Source organism: Anomalospiza imberbis, chromosome 2 (genome assembly GCF_031753505.1).
Source record: "Anomalospiza imberbis isolate Cuckoo-Finch-1a 21T00152 chromosome 2, ASM3175350v1, whole genome shotgun sequence".
Classification (NCBI taxonomy): Eukaryota; Metazoa; Chordata; class Aves; order Passeriformes; family Viduidae; genus Anomalospiza; species Anomalospiza imberbis.
The window spans coordinates 31,061,949-31,079,782 of NC_089682.1; the positions used below are offsets into that span (position 1 = coordinate 31,061,949).

At 51.7% G+C, this 17,834-nt stretch overlaps 1 protein-coding gene across 5 annotated transcripts in view; it reads right to left on the reverse strand.

The window, feature by feature from the left end:
- Positions 1 to 17,834, reverse strand: part of TIAM1 (TIAM Rac1 associated GEF 1) — a 111,794-nt gene that overhangs the window by 14,793 nt on the left and 79,167 nt on the right. For all 5 annotated transcript variants that reach the window (XM_068180402.1, XM_068180405.1, XM_068180404.1 and 2 more), the window contains 3 exons: positions 16,757 to 16,843; positions 14,025 to 14,249; positions 7,690 to 7,793 (listed from right to left, as the gene is read on the reverse strand). In XM_068180402.1, coding sequence (XP_068036503.1) covers positions 7,690 to 7,793; positions 14,025 to 14,249; positions 16,757 to 16,843 — 416 coding nt within the window. The remainder of the gene's footprint in view (positions 1 to 7,689; positions 7,794 to 14,024; positions 14,250 to 16,756; positions 16,844 to 17,834) is intronic.

Here is a 17,834-nt window from a genome sequence, read left to right on the forward strand (position 1 = left end):
CCAGAGACCTGGAGGGAAAAGAGCTGCTCCAGGGACCACAGCTGATCTCCTGCCAGAGAACCTCAATCCAGGCTCAGTGATTTCACAGCACTGCCTCTACAGCCCCCCCCCCAGTTCAGCAATTTCTCCATGGAAAGGGTGGCTAGGCACTGGTAGGGGCTCCCAGGGAGGTTTGGAGTGCCCATCCCTGGAGGTGTCCAAGGAATTCCTGGATGTGGCACTCAGTGCTCTGGACTGGGTGACAAGGTGGGGATTGGGCACAACTTGAACTCCATGGTCTCAGAGGTGTTCTCCAACATGGGTAATTCTGTAATTCTGTGGAACAACTGACCCAAAATCAGCCTGTTCAACCAGAGAAATGCAAAGAGAGCAGAGGAGAAAAAAAAACCAACCTAACCAAAAAAAAAAAAAAAGAGAGAGAGAGAGAAAAAAAAGCACATCCTCACCCTGCAGTTTGGAGACAAAGCTCTGCCCCTGGGACATCACTTCACTCCCACCCACTGGTAATTGTGATCTCCATGTTTTTAAGCCATGCAGTCTGCTCACACAGAGCTATTTCCTCTCCATGCACCTACAATCCATGTTAGGACAAGGAAAGATTTCCACCCCTTTCCCTTAGAGGTCTCTTGGGGCTGCAAATGCTCCCTGAGGTCCCGCTGCAGAGCACATGAGCAAAGATGCTCACTACACAAAGGATCATTTTCTTCAGGACACTACTCTAAGCCAGGAACTCATTGTAACTGGCTGTCTACAAAAAAAAGCCTTTTGGACACACTTGATTCCAGGGAAAATATTTGCCTCCAATTTCTGAGGTTTAACTCAGATGTTGAAGAAAGGAAAAATATTGCAAGTTGAAGGCAGGAAGAAGCAGTGAGTTGGACCAGTCCATCTCCAACTCACTCTGCTCCTGGCACATGTCACTGAGATTTAAGATTTATTAATCTTAATCATTCAATAATTCCTGTTATTTCTCAGCAAGAAATGAGAAAGCAATGTGCTTTTAAGTATAAAGCACACCCAAACTTTTGGATTAGATCTGCATCAGATTTCAGCAGGCGTGACCTTGATCCCAACAGCCCCAAATCCACCAAGGGCAGTGGGTGAAAGCCTGGCTCCAGCACAGGTTGAAACACCTTCCCAAGCCCCCTGCTCTGCGGGAGGCACAGAGAGCTGACAGCTCAGATGTAATAAGCTGAGCCTGCAGAGACCCAGGACAGGCAGGGATGTGCTCAGCAACGTTTGGCTTTGCTAGCACTACTTGAGGCAGACGTGTCCAGTGGTGTTATGCTTTAAGATCCAAATGTACAAATAAAACCAGTTCTAATACATAAAGCACAATCTGGAATCAAATCCCAAAATAAACCAAGTGTTTGAAGCAGATCCTCCCATCCTGCGCAGGCTCCTGCAGGCAAAGATGGGTGACCCAGAAAGAGAGAGTGAAAATCCGCTCGGGGCGTGAAACACCAGCTCAGCACTGAAGTTGAAATAACTCACAGAGGCATGTGGTGTGCCCCAGCAGGAGCAGTTACACCCACATGGCAGGAAGGAAGTGTGGAGGACTTCCCAAAGCCTTATCTCCACTTGTGCACACTCAATAAACAGCTTGAGGGCTCAGCCACGGCCAGCGCCGCCCTCCCGCTGCCCTGCCCCACATCTCCGGGGGAACTGCCCACACACCACACACCCCGGACAGAGTCACAGCCACAGACTTGTTCTTGTGCTTGCCCACTGACCAAACAGCTGTGGTGTGTGAGCACACCGGAGCAGGAAGGTCTCCCAAGGTGTCTCCTCAAGGCTGGGGGCTCCTGGCCACCCCACAGCCCTGGGAAGTGATCAGGACTTGCTGAACTTTGTACTCTTAGCCAAGGGATATAAAGCGTTGGCTGTGCATATATAATCCTTCAGACATAAACCACTGACCAAGTCTGGGACTAGAGCAGATCCAGCTGCACCCACACCTCTCTGAATTTAGCAACTCAGAGGGTCCTTTCTGACCCTCATCCCTCAGTGGGGGTTGCAGTAAACAACCAAGTGAGCCTCACCATCAGGCTTTTGTTAAACCACCATCATATTGACCAGCAAACTTGGTTACCTTATCAGTCCATATCGATAGAAATATTGTTGTTTCTCTCCTAGAATTGAAATGCTTGATTCCACCTGCAACAACTGCTGTGCTTCATGCCCAAGCACAATCCTGTCCACCTGGTATTCCCTTTAAAAAATCCATTTCCAGACACAAAGCAGACACACACTGCACACGGGGGCTTCAAGGCACAGCTATTTTGGTGAAAACTCTCAAGCAGATTTCACAAAAAGCTCTCTGTCCCCTTTTTCCCAGAGAAAGTGCATAAGTAGGGACGATCTGGAAGAGAAACAGATCCTTTTATCTCCCTGCAGCAGCTCTGCCAGCAGTGACAATGACAGCACTAAACCAGGATTTCTCATGGGGAATTACGGCATCACACTTCAGGCACAATCCCGCAAGGCAATCCCTTCAAAAAGCTGGAATTGACACCGAGGGCTGCCACAACTGGAAAGTGGAGTTCACGATCATAAACCCCTCCTCGGAAAGGGGCTCAGCAGAGGAGCCGAGCTCACATCCTTCCCTCGGAGGAGGATCAAGGACAGTCACAACCACGGGGCTGCTGCCCGCAGCGGGGAGCTTTGGCTGCCCCGTAGTGTAGAGAGCCATTTCCTCCCATGTTTGCAAAGACATCCAGGGCCTGGTCATCAGGCCGCCTGCCCCTGGAGCAGCCCAGCGCACCTCTGGGCCACACACTTCAAGCAGCAGCGCCCGCCCAAACAAAGCGCATCAAACCGCATCCTTCCAGCACTGCCAGCGCCGCGGCACGGCAACCGAGAGCTCTGCAGGGCAGAGCACTGCAGCTCAGCCCGGGATTCGGAGCCTGCCGGCGAAATCCCCGAAGCGCCGTGCCGAGCCCATCCCCTCGGATCCGCTCACCAGGTACAGCATTCGGAACAGGGAGTCCCCGTCCCTGCCGGCGCTCTCGCTCCGCAGCTTTCGGCTCCCCCTCCAGAGCGCCGACATCGCCGGAGAGGCAGCGCCGCGGGGCTGTCACCGAGCCGGCACCGCGCCCCCGGTGCCGCACATCGCCGGCGGCTCCCAGCGGCTCTCCCGCTCCTCCCGGGCTGCTCCTGCTCCTCCCAGGCACCCCGGGCTGCTCCCACTCCTCCCAGGCACCCCGAGATGCTCCCGCTCCTCCCAGGCACCCCGAGATGCTCCTGCTCCTCCCAGGCACCCCGAGATGCTCCTGCTCCTCCCAGGCTCCCCAGCCTGCTCCCGCTCCTCCCAGGCACCCCGAGATGCTCCCGCTCCTCCCAGGCTCCCCAGCCTGCTCCCGCTCCTCCCAGGCTCCCCGGGCTGCTCCCTGCGGGTGTGAGCGGGGCAGGGCAGCGCCCAGCTCGCCCCTGGCAGCGCAGCCTCCCCTCCCGTGCCATCTGCTCACCGGGGTCCCGAGCTGGGCGAGGCCAGAGCCAGGCGCTGCTGGGGGAGGCAGCTCCGGCAGAGGGGCTGGAATGCGGCGAGCGAGGGCAGCCGAGGAACAGCAGGAACAGCAGGGACAGCAGGAGTATCCGTGTGCGCTGCCTGGGGCTCGGCAGAGCACGCTGGCTGCCAGCGGCACTGCTCGGGAATACCAAGCAGTGGAAGGAACACGACACCGAATGAAAGGAACTTAAAAGAGCCGGTTCTGCCGCTGGGAAACCGACCCCGCAAATCCCCCTTTTAATCCTTTCACGTCTACTGCAACACGCTGAAGGTTTGGAGACTTATGCTGGTCTCGAGTAATGCTGCAGAGAGCAGCCGACCTACTTTTCTTGGAAAAAATCCCTCCAAGTGGCACGGGCGTGCACACACAGCCCATCAGCCACACTCCCCAAGCACCACTGCTGCCAGGTAATTGGCCTTTACTGCCACAGGCGCACTTGCCTGCAAACAGAAACAGGCAGAAACCAGTGTCCTGCAGTAATTCTAACTGGTGACATTTCTTACAGCACATCCCCAATTAAATTCAAAGGACCACGACAGGAAAAGAAAATACACAAAGACTGATTTTGAGACCCAATACAGCACCTATTTTAGCCTTTGGCAACCTGCAACATCAGGAGCTCATATTCTCAGTTTTCTGGGTGCCCCCTTGGAACCTCAATACTGAAAAGGCCAAAATAATCAGGTCACCACAGGGGAAGTAACCACTGAAGAAATTACTCTGGTGTGAAATGTTTCTGATGTTCTTTTGAACAGAGGCTGACACAAACACTGACAGCCTGAAATTTGGTGCTAGATGAAAACAAGCGTGAAAAGGTGGCAGAGAGCAGGCTTTCCTCTCCTCCACTCTTCTCCCTCCCAGCTCTCTCCTCCCCTTGGCTCCTACATGAAATGGGGACAGAAAGGAAAGGCAGAAATCCACCCCAGAGCAAAAACAACTTGTAGAAAACCTCAGGCCAGGGCCAGCTGCATGGCTTAAGGAAAAGGGTTGCACCTGGAAAGCGCCTTGCTTGCCACCCTTCACGGGGATGTCATCCCAAGAGATAAGAGGTGAAATGAGATAGGGAGTGAGTCCAGAGAACAGCAGCTATCACACACCACTGACACCTCAGCCCATCTTGGAGAAGGGTTTCCAGCATTTTACCAGAACAGACACGGACACTTCATCTTCCCTTATACCACATAATGGAATCATTACTTTGGCAACAGCAACAGAGAAGAAAGCTCTGTATTATCAGGCCTTTAGGATATACAGAAAACAAGCTTCTCAGAAAAGAGAGGAATCCTCAGGGCTCCTGCTGCACCTCCAAATCCTTCAGCACCACCACAGCTTGGAGGCTTTTGCAGATTAAGAAGCAAAAGCCCCACTTCGAAGGAAACACACACCCACGTGCACACATGCTGGGCTGGGGGAAGGGACAGAGGCAGGAGGAGGAGGAGGAAGGACACATTCCAGTGCCTCCTGTGTCACACAGCTCCAAGGCACCTGCCTGGCAAAGGTAGAAGGGCCCAAGCCCAGCTTTTGGTGGGATTTCCCCCACTTACCTTCACACAAAGGCTGTGCTACGAGAGCAGATGAACGCGGGCTGTGAGCACCTCGCTCCTCTCCTCTTCCCATGCATCATTAATGTGCCCTAGGATCTCTTTGATAGCTGGAGAACCACGGAGCTTCCTGGGGAAGCTGTCCCTCTCTGCAGTGCTCCCTGGGCATGGATGGAGCCCTGCCCCAGGACTGGCACAAGACACCCCAGAGGCTACTGTGGGATCTCCAGCTCCTAGCGCTGCCTCTGTGCTGGAAGAAGGGGAGCTCGGCATTTAGCTGGGGAGCTCTGATTCTGGTAAAATGGAAACATTCCCCTGCTGACCAGCAGTGAATGGATGGGAGTGCTCCTGCCCTACTGTAGCCAAAAAGGGCAGAAAAATAAAGGAAGTCTCCCCAAGCTCCACCATCCACAGCTGGGAGCAGGACAGGATAAAGGGGAATGTGGCACGAGGACAGAGCCTTCCCCTTGCCATGTACAGAAATAACTAACCCCTGTGAAACAGCCCTGAGGACACCAGCTTAATCTTCTGGGCCATAATCCCAGGAGCATGGAAAGGTGTAGGAGTGCATGGACAGGAAAACACCTTTGTTTTCCTCCTCGCCACCTGTGGCTTCCCATGGAAAAACACACATCGCAAGAATCCTTCCCTCCCATGCACATCAGCTTTCCCAAGCACACAGAAAAGGCAAGAGATTAGGAAAGCCCTCAGCTCAGCTTTTTTTCTTCCCTGCTTCCGTACACTGGAATTTTCTATAGGCATAATAATTTGGGGGTTCCTAGAGTCAGCAAGGAAGGCACTGAGTACAGAGCAGGGACAGCAGCATCCTGAGACTGCCAAACAGAGCACCTTAGATATATTCCATAGGTACTTGTGTCCTTCATTAGTGGGAGAACATTTCAAGCTGTTTGAAACAGAAAAAAAAAAAAAAAAGCCTCACTCCCCTTCACCCCCGACAAATACAAAGACATATTTCTGTATCCCAAAAGAAAGCACTCAGTGATGTCAACATTTCATTGCCAGACAGGCAGAAGCTCCTCCCGTTGGAAACCCGGGCTCCTTAGAGTTGGGAGTTACTCCTCCAGGATGGAATATTGAGCATTAAAGCTGCTGACACCCATTTCTCAGTTTGCCTACATCTGCTGAGCTGCAGAGCTAATCGGGTAATCCTTATGCCTTGTGCAGGCAATTACAGCTCTGAGCACCCAGGGGACAAGGGGCAAAACCCCCCAGCCCGTGGCACAGCAGGAACAGAAAGCCCTGGAAAAGCCACGGAGAGCACCGACTCCCCATCAGGCACTCGCTGCTCTGCCACAGCCTCCTGGGACACAACAGACTCTGCTCAGAGCATATGAAAATCCCACGTGTTTACAGTCAGAAATCCCAAAATAGCAACAAACACCTCCACTTACCGAAGAAGAAATTTACAGTTAAAAAACCCAAACTATCAACAAATATCTGCACTTACAGGAGAAGAAATTTACAGGTACTATCAATAAACATCTCCACTTACCGAAGAAGAAATTTACAGTTTAAAATCACAAACTATCAACAAACACTTCCACTTAAAGGAGAAGAAATTTACAGGTAAAAATCCCAAACTATCAATAAACATCTCCACTTACTAAAGAAGAAATTTACAGGTAAAAATCCCAAACTATTAACAAACATCTCCACTTACTGAAGAAGAAATCTACAGTTAAAAATCCCAAACTATTAAACACGGCCACTGATCGAAGTAGTTATTTGCACTTACAAGAAAAAGTTCCTCAATAAGACCTAGAAACAAACTAACCCCCTTGCCTGGGAGCAGTTCATGTTTTCCTGTATCTGGCTTCCACTGTCTGGCTATCAAGGACACAACTCCAGGCTAGTGACACAAGGGATCAGGAAACAAGAGGCCAAGGTCTTTTCCTTCCTTTCTCTGCAGCAGAGCAGCAAGAGACCAGCCCAGAGCTCACTGCAACACAGCTTGGTTAGAACAGCAGAGAAAACATGCACGGAGGGGAAACACCAACAAACCGAGATCTAATTCTCATTAGACCACTAACTGTGGAGAGAAATAGCTGTAAGCTCTCAGCATCACCTGTATCACAAATACCTCAAAGCAATCCAGATCATCTCGCTGGATTATCAGAAGCCATCAATCATCACCTACTGTCACCACCAACCACTGTGGAACCATCCCTTAATCGATGGCAATTAGCAATCCGTTTGCACAAGCTCTTGGCTATAACTGGAGAGTTTTCCTTCAGTTTGAGGCAGATTGGCAGTGATTAGTTTGCAGTTAGAAACCTGCATGTGAGCGATGCCGTTGCTTTAAGGAAATACAGTTTAATTTACATTTGTCCTAAGCCTAGCAATCAAGAAAGAATAAGAAATTCTAATAATGCACGTGGTTTAGTGGAGCTGCCCTGGGGATGGAGGTGGTGAACCAGCCCATTTACAAACTGTGTGGGGAGCATTATCAAGGGGTACTGGAGATGTGAACCTGGGAAAAGGGCACGGATCTTGCTGAAGAGGCAGCGGGCGACGTGCCACGACCAAAGCCGCAGTTTGTTCCATGTGGGATCATCCATAAACACCTCCACAGTAAAACCAGAGTTTTCCCAGGACAGGTGAAAACTGAACCTCCTCACCTTGCTCATCTTCTCAGCCTCATCGGACGACTCCAGGTCCTGAGCTTCCGCCTCCTCCGGCGCCGCCTCGGCCGAGCTGTCAGGGTCACTGCAGAGGGAGTGCCCTGCCAGAGTGACACGGGTGTGAAAATAAGGCCACAGCTCCCCAGAATCCCCAGGAAAAGCTGCTGCAGCCGTGGAGCTCCCATGGAACACCCACACATTCCAACAAGACCTTGTGCCACAGGCACCCAAGGACCTCCGAGGAGGGCTTGCAGCACAGGTGTAAAAACAAACGGGTTACGGCCAGACATCATTTCCCTGGCAACTGCAGATTCAGAGATAAGGCTAAAATGTCCCATTGAAATCCTGACCTTTCTACCCCAGTGGTTTCACATGGAAACTGTGAGTATGCAGCTCTTGGTGCTGGCCAGCCTGCCCTGGCCCACGTGGGACCTGGTGATTCCACTGCCTGCACTTCTGGCCTGGCACACTCACTTGCTGAGGAAACAAGCCCAGTTTTAGACCTTTTAAGGAGTCAGGACCCAATGTTCAGCTGTTGTTCAGGCAAGCTTTTAGACCCTGTTATTAAAAAAAAAAATTGCATGACTGTGCAAGATTTCCCACTTTGTTATGTCCAGAGATAATCTGGAAAAGCCAGAATTCAGAAATCTGGAAATAACTTCAGAACATAGCACACTGGGATGGAGCCAAGTTGGGCACTGATGAAATGGAAAAGACATAAAAAGTAGCTCAGAGCTCAGGCCCCTCTTCTGCAAAGGGAGGGCTTACCTTGGAAGAAGATGTGCCTGAAGGGGCTGTTTGGCAACACAGAATCTATCTGAAGAAGTGTTTTTTCTGTAAGAGGTTCAGTTTTCTGAGCCTTGCCCAGATTTTATCAAATCTCACTATCAGCTTTCTGCTCTCCCTATTGATGTGTGAAAAAGAATTTTCAAGGTGTCCATTTAAAAAAACAGAGAAAATAAGTGCTATGCGACTTAATTTGTGTGGGGCAGTCTGTGTTTTTTCATTGCAATTTCCTTTCTCTTGCTGTGTGAAATGCACCTTGCAGCTGGTTCCTCACCCCAAACCAAGGTAATAATATTTGTTCATGCTACTTTTAAGCCACCCCTTTTCCTTTTCCTGTGTGCCAAAGCCCCATTTAACTAGTTTCCTGCACTTCCAGCCAGCAGACAGGAATCTTTCACAGGAGCAGACACACAGCACGTGTGCTCAGGCTGTTCCTGATGTCTTTGGCCAGCAGGGACCTGAGCAGGTTTATCTGCTGCTTGTTAAATGCAACCAGAGCAATAAAGCTGCACGTTCCTGCCTGTGAATAGCTCCCAGCTCCCGTCCCACTTCTGTCAGGATCGTTCCATCACCTGCTTTTTGCCCTGTGAACCCTTATTTAGCTCTGCCAGGAGAGTGAGCGTGCTGCTTTCCCTTCTCCTGACCACTGCCATTTGCTGCCTTCAAGGGACATGAAGGAATTAGAAGGGGAAATCCAAAAAAGCAGCAGGAAAAGAGGTCAAACCCCTGTGTATGGCCCCAGCACCCAGGGAGGTCACAGGAGCCCCTCAGCAGGGTCATACCTGTGACAGTGTGACCAATGCCCATTAAATAACTCCACTTGTGGCTACACCCAGAACAAGAGAAGGAAGTTTTCTATCACTGGAACAAACGTGCTGGGGCTTAAAGGCCTGGACAATCATGGAAATCTTCACCTCCAGCCCAACACTTGGCTATAAATTTCCAAAACTGCTGCTTCCAGTTTGCAGGGCTGGTGTAACTCAAGATTTTAATGAAAATTCCACAATGTGTGGGACCTCTCCTAAAGCCTCCTTCTTGCTGCCAGGCCATATATTTATTACTATTTATATATTTATTTCAGTGCCATGGGAATAAATATCCTGAGCCAAGCTCTGCTAGCTGCAGCACAAACCTCCAAGTGTGCACCTTGCTAACACAAAATACAAACCAGGAATCCTGCACCTCAGTGCCTAAGCTTAAAATACCCCAATATCATCTATTTGGGCAGTTTAACAGCAGCTTCCTTAATCCAAATGCTGCCAGAGAATGGCCCTGTTATGACAACAGAGAGCCTGGCTGAAGAGCTCTGTCATTAAATGCACCATTTTTGATAGGAGCTGTTAGGGAATGGTGTCTCGGATTAAATTTTCAATTAATATGGTGTTTTACCAATAAATCTGCAGTAAAACAGGGGAGTGCATCCTTTTGTCTTCCTCACAGAAGAATTCTGGTTAGCTCTGAAACACTGCCCTATGAGGAGCGTGTGCCCTGTGACGCTGGGAATGAGGGATTCATTTCCATGGGGAAATGGGGAACCAGGGATTCATTTCCATGGGGAAATGGGGAACAGCAGCCTTGCCTCCTACAGGTCCAGCCCCGGCAAGGCAGCACCGCAGCAATTTGGGGAATTCGGGATGAAAAATGAAGTCTTATCCCGAAGCCCTCCGGTGGCTGCTGCGGGAAGTGCCCAGGAATTGTTGCATCAAGAACAAGAACAGTGCTACAATAAGGCTGAAATCAGCCCTGTGAAAATAACCCTGAAGAAATTAGGGTCACTGCTGGCCTCAGGTGGTTCTGAAATCCAAATTAGTCAGCCCAAGGGGGGCTGTGATGGACGAGGATGGATAAAAACCAGGGGCTGCTCTTACAGTGCAGCAGAAGTTTGTTTCAGTTTTACAGCACAGATTTAGCCTGTGTGTTAAATGGCTGCTCTCTGAGCCACAAAATAACAAACTCCCTAAAAACTCACCTGTTCCTATCTAGCAGACTGATACACCCATTGCAAGCAGGGGGCACTTTCTTTTTCAGTCTTCATCCATTCTGCATGGTGATTTATGTGCTTGACATTATCCTCCATGCTAAAAGTCTCCAAAATCCAGGAGCAGGCAAAGCCTAAACCTCAGAGACTCTGCCCCACACTGAAAGAAGGGAGTGAATTGTGGGGAGACCACGAACAAATCTGGGTACTACTCCCATTCCCAAATCCCCTTCCAATAGCAGAACACCTTCCTGATGCTCTGGGGAGATCCAAGGCTGTGTTCCCAGCTTTCAGCTCTCATTTCCTGCACCCAGGGGAGCAGAACGGGCAGGCAGAACACTCCTCATGGGGAGGGGAGACAGACCCCACTGATCCTTTTAGGCACTAAGTAAAACCTCCAGACAGAACCAGAGCTAATCCTCCTCTGCCAAATTTATGCAGGCTGTGTCAGCAGGAGAGAACCCAGAGCCAGGAAAAGCAGTAATAGATGAAAGGAACAAAACTTGTGGCTCTGCAAAGGCACAGCTCTTTTGCAGCTCCACGGGGAAAGCATCCGTCGTGCCCAGGATGGCAGTTCTCACATCAGTCAGAACTATAAAACCCAAGGTCACCTCCAGAATCACCTGTTCAGCAAACACAGTGAAGTAACCACGGCCACAGAGCTGATTTGCAGCTCCGGTCCCAAGCTCAGCATGTGCAAGGGAGTTCCAGATGATGGAAGAGCTGTGAGAGATGTCAGATTTAACAGGAGCTCTGGCAGACACTCCAGGGAGGTCCACTACCAAAAACACAGCCCTGGCTTTGCTCCTCTACCCCTCCCACCAAGCAGCAAGGCACCAGGAAAGCTTCCTCAAAAAAAAAAGTAACACCTATCTTTCATATTTTGAAAATACACAGTACCATTTGTCTCATACGAAAAATAAGATCTACCCTTTGCTGCCTTCACAGCTGGAGGAGGATTGCTAGGGAAGAAGAGAATGCTGAGACACCAGCATGACCCTAGCCCCAGATGCTGGATTCCTGGAGAAGGGATGTGCCCACAGGTGCTGTGTGCCCGCTGGCACTGTCACCCTGCCTGGGGGGGCTGAGTGCCTCGGTCACAGACAGAACCTGTGTCCTGTAAAGAAAAATCATTCAGCAGAAATCATGGAGCTGATCTGCCTGGCCAGCCAGACTGCCTGCAATCAACACAAATAAATAGGTCAGTGGGTATTTCATACTTGGCTGCTCTCTGCAAGAAGCTGTGGAGCCAAGAACAAAAATCTAAAAGAACACCACAATATCCCAAATACAAGCACAGACCCCTTTTTAAATGTCACGTGGATTCCACTTCAGGTAACAGGAGCAGAAAATGCAAGGCTTCAGTAAAACACTGTGCTCTACACACACCTAACTGGAGGGAAATGGGTGGGGAACATCACCTGCCTCCCAGTCACACACTTGGGTGCAGAGCCCTGATTTCACTCCCACCTCGGGCTAAGCCATCCCAAAACATTTCATGTGGCAACTACAGAGGCTGCCAGGGACACCTGCACTCCTCCTGCTGGCTGAAAGAAATATTCCCCTTCTTCTGGGGAGGAATAGATCCCAGCCCAACATTCCCTGGGTTCAGAAGGAAATGTGAGTGACGGGAGAGCTCTGTGTGAACACAGAAATCTCTGCTCCCAGGGCAGACACTCGCCTCAGGGAAAAGCTGAGCTAAGAGGGCCCAGCACTCAGGGTTTCAGTGACAAATCACAGGCAAAGACAAGAGGCTTGTGAAAAGCTGCTGCTGAGCAGCAAATGGGGGCATCTTGTGGCCAGCTATGAAAATGTGCAAGACTACTACCGATTTTCCAGCATGAAAGCCTAAGTGGGAAAACTTCCGTGAAAATTTAAAGGGGAAAATTTCATGAAAATGTTGAATTTTAGCTGCCTGGGTAGGTTTAGTCCACATCTCACACGAGGTTGCTTTTAGCAGTCCCCTCAGAAGGATTTGCAGCTTTACTTGCTCCCTGCTTTCCACTTGCTCTGAATATCACACTCCCCAAAGTCAGTCTCAGCTCAGAACAGTTTTGATTGCCTAGAAACTACTTAATTCTGGCAACTCCACTGACTTTTCCTGTATTTTAAATTATTCCAAAAAACTGAAGCAAGAGGCACGACCAGTGCTCTCCTCTGCTGTCAGATCTAGAGGAGCACGTAGAAGTTCAGGAACCAAACTCGTGGCAAACAATTCCCAGCTGCTACATAATAATCTTCTGCCAGCTGGGTTCTCTGAGCAGGGCAGTGTGGTGAGCAGGAGTGCCCCTTCCCATGGCACTGTGCTCTGGGATCACCTGCATATGCCAGGCTGTAATGTCAATCCCTCTCCAGAGGTGTTTTAGAACATCCCTGTGAGTTATTTGTGCATCGCACCAAACACACAGAGCCCCTGTGCTCCTGGCTGACCCTAGAGAGGGTGAATCACAGAGCCACAGAATGTCCTGAGCTGGAAGGGCCCCACCAGGGCCATCCAGCCCAATCCTGCCCTGCACAGACACCCCAACAATCCCACCCTGAGCATCCCTGGCAGCCCAAATGCTCCTGGAGCTCTGTGGGGCTGTGGGCAGCCTGGGCAGTGCCCAGCACCCTCTAATATCCAACACAAACCTCCCTGGCACAGCTCCAGCCCTTCCCTGCCACTGTCCCAGGGAGCAGAGATCAGAGCTGCCCCTCTGGAGGAAGCTGCAGAGCCCAGTGAGATTCCCCTCGGTCTCCTCTCCTCCAGCTGAACATTCCAGGTGCCCTCAGCTGCTCCTTGTGTGGCTCCTCCAGACCCTTCACCATCCTCGTGTCCCTCCTTTGGACACTCTCACACAGCTTGAGACCTGTCTGATGTAGTGGTGCCCCAAAGAATTAAAGAGTTAAATAATGCTTTAACTCTTCCTCCCCTTGCCACACATAGGGCCATCCTGTGGGCAAATCCAGAGGAAAAAGCACCTCCCGAGCTGCCCAGAAGGGAGCACTTGGTTCTGTGACTGTCCTGGGCCCAGCCCGAGGATGTGAGGTGCCTGTGGTGGTGACACAGGTGTCACAGGCTGACAGTGGGCACAGCCATCCCCCCCCTCACTCCTGCCCTGTCCCTGCACTCACTCATGCCTGGTTGCAGCTGCCAGGAAGGAAATAAGGTGAGTGGATGCAGGCAAACAGAGAGAAGCTAAAGACAGGAAAGGTAGCACCCTGGAGACAGTCACAATGACAATAATGGCCAACAAACACAGACTCACATTACTCTGCTGTCTCCTGCTTGACCCACAGTCAGGACTTTAGTCCAGCACACCAGTTAGAGATCAGACACTGAACCTGGGACCTGTTTCTCTGAGAAGGACAAGTGAGACAGCCTGACCAAGAGCTGGCAGCCTGAAAACTTCTACACACTGCCAGCAGGCCCAGCTTTGTGCTGGTATTTTAAAGATCTTTGCTAGGGAAAAGGGCACCCTGTGACACCTCCCATCCTGCAGAGCCCCGGGAGCACCCGGCCAACCCAGGCTGACTGCCCTCCCTCCCAGCAGGGAATGATGGCTTGCTTGTGAGCTGAGCCCAGTACCTTGGCTGCCCCCGGGGAAGGGCAGGGCGCTGTCCCCGGGCTCTGGGGGGTTCTCTGGGCGCCGTGGCGGGGGCTGGCCCAGCCTCTGGGCCTCCTCTGGCTCGGGGTGGGTGCGCACGGTGAGGCACAGCGAGGGCTGCACCAGGGCGTCCTTCAGCAGCACCGAGTCCAGCTCCTCAGCAGCTCTCTGGTTGATCTCCAGAACCTCATCCCCAGCTTTCAGGCCTGTGACATGGAGGAACGGGTCAGACTGGCACAGCACCGCTCCCCACAGACGTCAAGGAGTTCATCAAGGACGGTGTTTGTGTCTAGACATAATCATTGATGACTGCAATGACACTGAGATTTGATGGACCTTGTGAGATCTGCTGTCTAGCTGCTCCTCCAGTGCCACCCTAAGAGCAGAGTCCCCAAGAAGTCCCTCCAACATGCCCCCAACAACTGATCCCCTTTTTCCTCACGGCATAGCCGCTGTGCACGCTGCACCCTACAGCACAGTGACCCTTCCTGGAGGCCATGGCAGCACATGGAGCCTCAGAAGGCAGATCTGAGCCCTCGCTTAGCTAGCCATGGCTTTCCTGCCAGCCTGATTCCAGCAGTTATTTATAGCAGCAGCGCCCCAGGGAGAAGGGGATGTGCAGGGAAGCAGCTGACTGCCCGGGATGCTGAGGACAGCGTGCAGCCCTGTCAGGTGCCATGGCAATCCTGACCTTCCCCACGGCCAGCCGGGCCCTCCCTGAGCAGCGGCAGCGAGCTGGAGCGGGGTTTAATCCCAAAGAACCCCGGGGCAGGCAGGCAGCAGCACCCAGGGAACAGCACTGCCAGAGCCCCGGCTGCTGGACCATCCCCAGCTCCACCCTTGCCTTTACAGGGGTTAACAGCTGGAATTTACAGCGGCCACAGCACAGGGGTGACCGTCCCTGCCATGTGTTGGCACCCTGAAAGCCTGGATGAACCCTCCAGGAGACAGAGTGCTGGCCCACACTGCAGGAAGAAATGTGGAAGGGAGCTTCCTTAGGAAAATGGAGATCTCCCTAAATGCACATCATTGTGCCCAGAAACTCTAGTGTGGCGTGCAGTTTCAGGGAGAATAAAATGAACTAGATAGAGCAGCCACAAAGTAAATGGACTGTAAAATCATAGCTGAAAGAAGGACAAAACAAGGCAAGTCAAGCATCTCGCATTATTTAACTTATTCTGCTTAGTGATTCTGTGGCATAATAGTAGCACACTAATAGGCCTGCAACCATACACATTGGATCTGGGGCTTCATTTACTCTTTGCAGTCTTTGTTTTAGATCGTTTGGGATAAAGCCTCATGTCTATCTCAGTGCAGTCAAGGAGCTCCCATTCCAATAAGGAATGCCTGCCTTGCTAAGGCAGGCCAACAGAAGAAACAAAAAGGATAAATCACAAAAATTACCAGGAGAAAATAAAAGTCTTCTAATTGGAGGAAAGGTTGGAAATGAAATGTGGCATCTCATCTGATGGAGGGCAGTCAAATGCAGACAAGGCATGTAAATAATGGGAGGCACAGAGAGTTTGCCTCCCTTCCTGCTGCTAGCCCAGGGAATCTTGTCCCAGTGTCCTGCTGACTGCTGTTCATACAGAAGTGCCTTTCCAGGTCAGCTCTGAGCAGCTCCACGTCCCTGAGCTGTTATCAGTGCCTGTGCCTGCACTGCAGCCCTGCAGGAGGCACTCTGTGCTCACACATCCACCCACACTGCTCTCCCAGCAGCAACCAAAAGCAAACGGCGGAAGCCCTGACGAAACCCCCACCCCCCTCTCCTAACACTCACTCTGCTCCACACAGGAACCCACAGGGTGTCATCTCCCTGTGGCAGCCTGGCACGGAGCCCCCACCAGCCTCTGGCCAGGGCTTTTGGCAGGATATCCCTCCTGTTAAACAGGGAATGCTGCAGGGCTGAGGGACAGGAAGGAGCAAGACGGGCTTTTCATGTTTAACACACACCTACGTGGGTTTCTGAAGCTGGGGTGCACCTCCAGGCTGTCCCCCATTCCCTGACCACTGATCCTTCCTTCCCGTTTCTGCCTCCACCGTGCCCCTTTGGCCACCCGTTCCCGACCACAGTGGCCAGCTCCACCAGCCCAGGTCCCAGGAACTGCCAGGGCAGTTTTCCATCAGCTGGACTGGCTCAGCAGAGTGCCAGAGTCAGCACCAGGCCCGGGGGTGCAGCAGCCTGGGGAACAGCAGCCTTTGGGCAGCTTCTGGCAAGGGCCAGCTGCTGAATAAGCTCTGCAAGGCCGTGTAAGCCCTTGCCAGGAGAACTCTGAGGGTGCTTCTGAGGGCTCTGCACACACCAATGGGTTATGAAGAGATGAGGATCTTCTCAGCCCTCATGGTCCCCATGTTCTAGTTCAGAATGTGGGTGGGTTTCAGCTGCCCAGCTCCCGGCCCTGTGCAGCAGGGGAGGCAGAGGATGGGAGTGCAGTGCCATGCTTGGCCTCAGCTTGGAATGGAATGGAGTGGCATGAAATGCCATGCTTGGCCTCAGCTTGGATAAGCTGTACTGAAGCAGACCCTGCCCTGCCTTGGCACCAGCTGGCAGCCTGCCTATCCCTGCTGGCTTCTGCCCCAGGCGCTGCCACGCTTCCTGCAAAGGCTGGCAGCAGAACCAGAGGCAGCAATCCGAGCTACGGGGAGCACTGAGACACTTCCATGGTATTTCTGTGGCAGTGACTGACCTGGGAGGGCTCTGGGGGTGTTTTACCTTTCCTGAAAGCCAGGCCCGTCTCCTTGACGCCGTTCACGTACAGCCGGCGAATCCCCTCCTCTTCCACGGAGGACAGAGAGAAACCTGGGGAGACACTCAGGAGAGGTCAGAGGTAGGCAGCCCCTTCCAGGGGTCCCAGCCACCTGCCCTGCAGCCAAGGCTGTGCTGTCCCTGCCGTGAGCAGGCGGGAATCCCTCCCCTCTCCCTCCCCTCAAACCTTTACAAACACAACAGGCAAGTTCAGCAATCCAAGTGGCTCTGATAAAAACCTGAGCTGAATTCCTGAGTGCATGTACCAATTATCTACAGACATATCTGAGGACACCACAGCTGCAAAGCCTTGGAACAGACTCCCAGTTCTCTTGCCATCAAAGGTCACTCCGGGAGGTTTTGCTGTTTGCAGACCAAAGCTGCACAGAGCCGTGGTTTGGGACAAAAGCTGGGGATCCAAGAGCCACGGCTGATGTGCCACCCCAAACTCAGGCAAAACACAACACCTCCTGCCAGAACAGTGTGCTGACCTCTGCTTTTTGAGACTCCTGGGCTGGGCATGTTTGCAAAAATGCCCCTTCCCCTTTGCAGCTGCTGCTGGCACACCCTGTCATTAGCCAAGTCTCTGGGCACACTTTTCACCCTCACCAGAGACCTGCAGAGCACTCTTGGAGTGAAGTGCTGACACAGCCTCATTCTAAACACTGCAAATGGGACTGGGAGCTTTGGGCTGGGGGATTTTCCTGCCACTTGTGGGTGACACAGTGAGATAACTACTGCAAAGGAAATACAACTGCCAAGTTAAATGCAGGTTGTTTATTTACTGTGGAGAGTTATCTAAAGAAGAACATTTGCCTTTCTAAAACTTCATTACTTCCTAAATGAGTGCAGGCAACCATTTGCTCTCTCTTTTTCTAGAGACTAGAAAAACATTTACAAACCTCTGGGGGGAGTCGTTTGTTTTGACACGGAATCAGCCACCAGCCAAGCACTGCAGATGTGCTGGGAGCCTATCCTGACTTTAGGACTCCTTTCAAGCTGATCCTTATGGCTGAGAGTTATTTTTTCATCCATGATTTAAAAA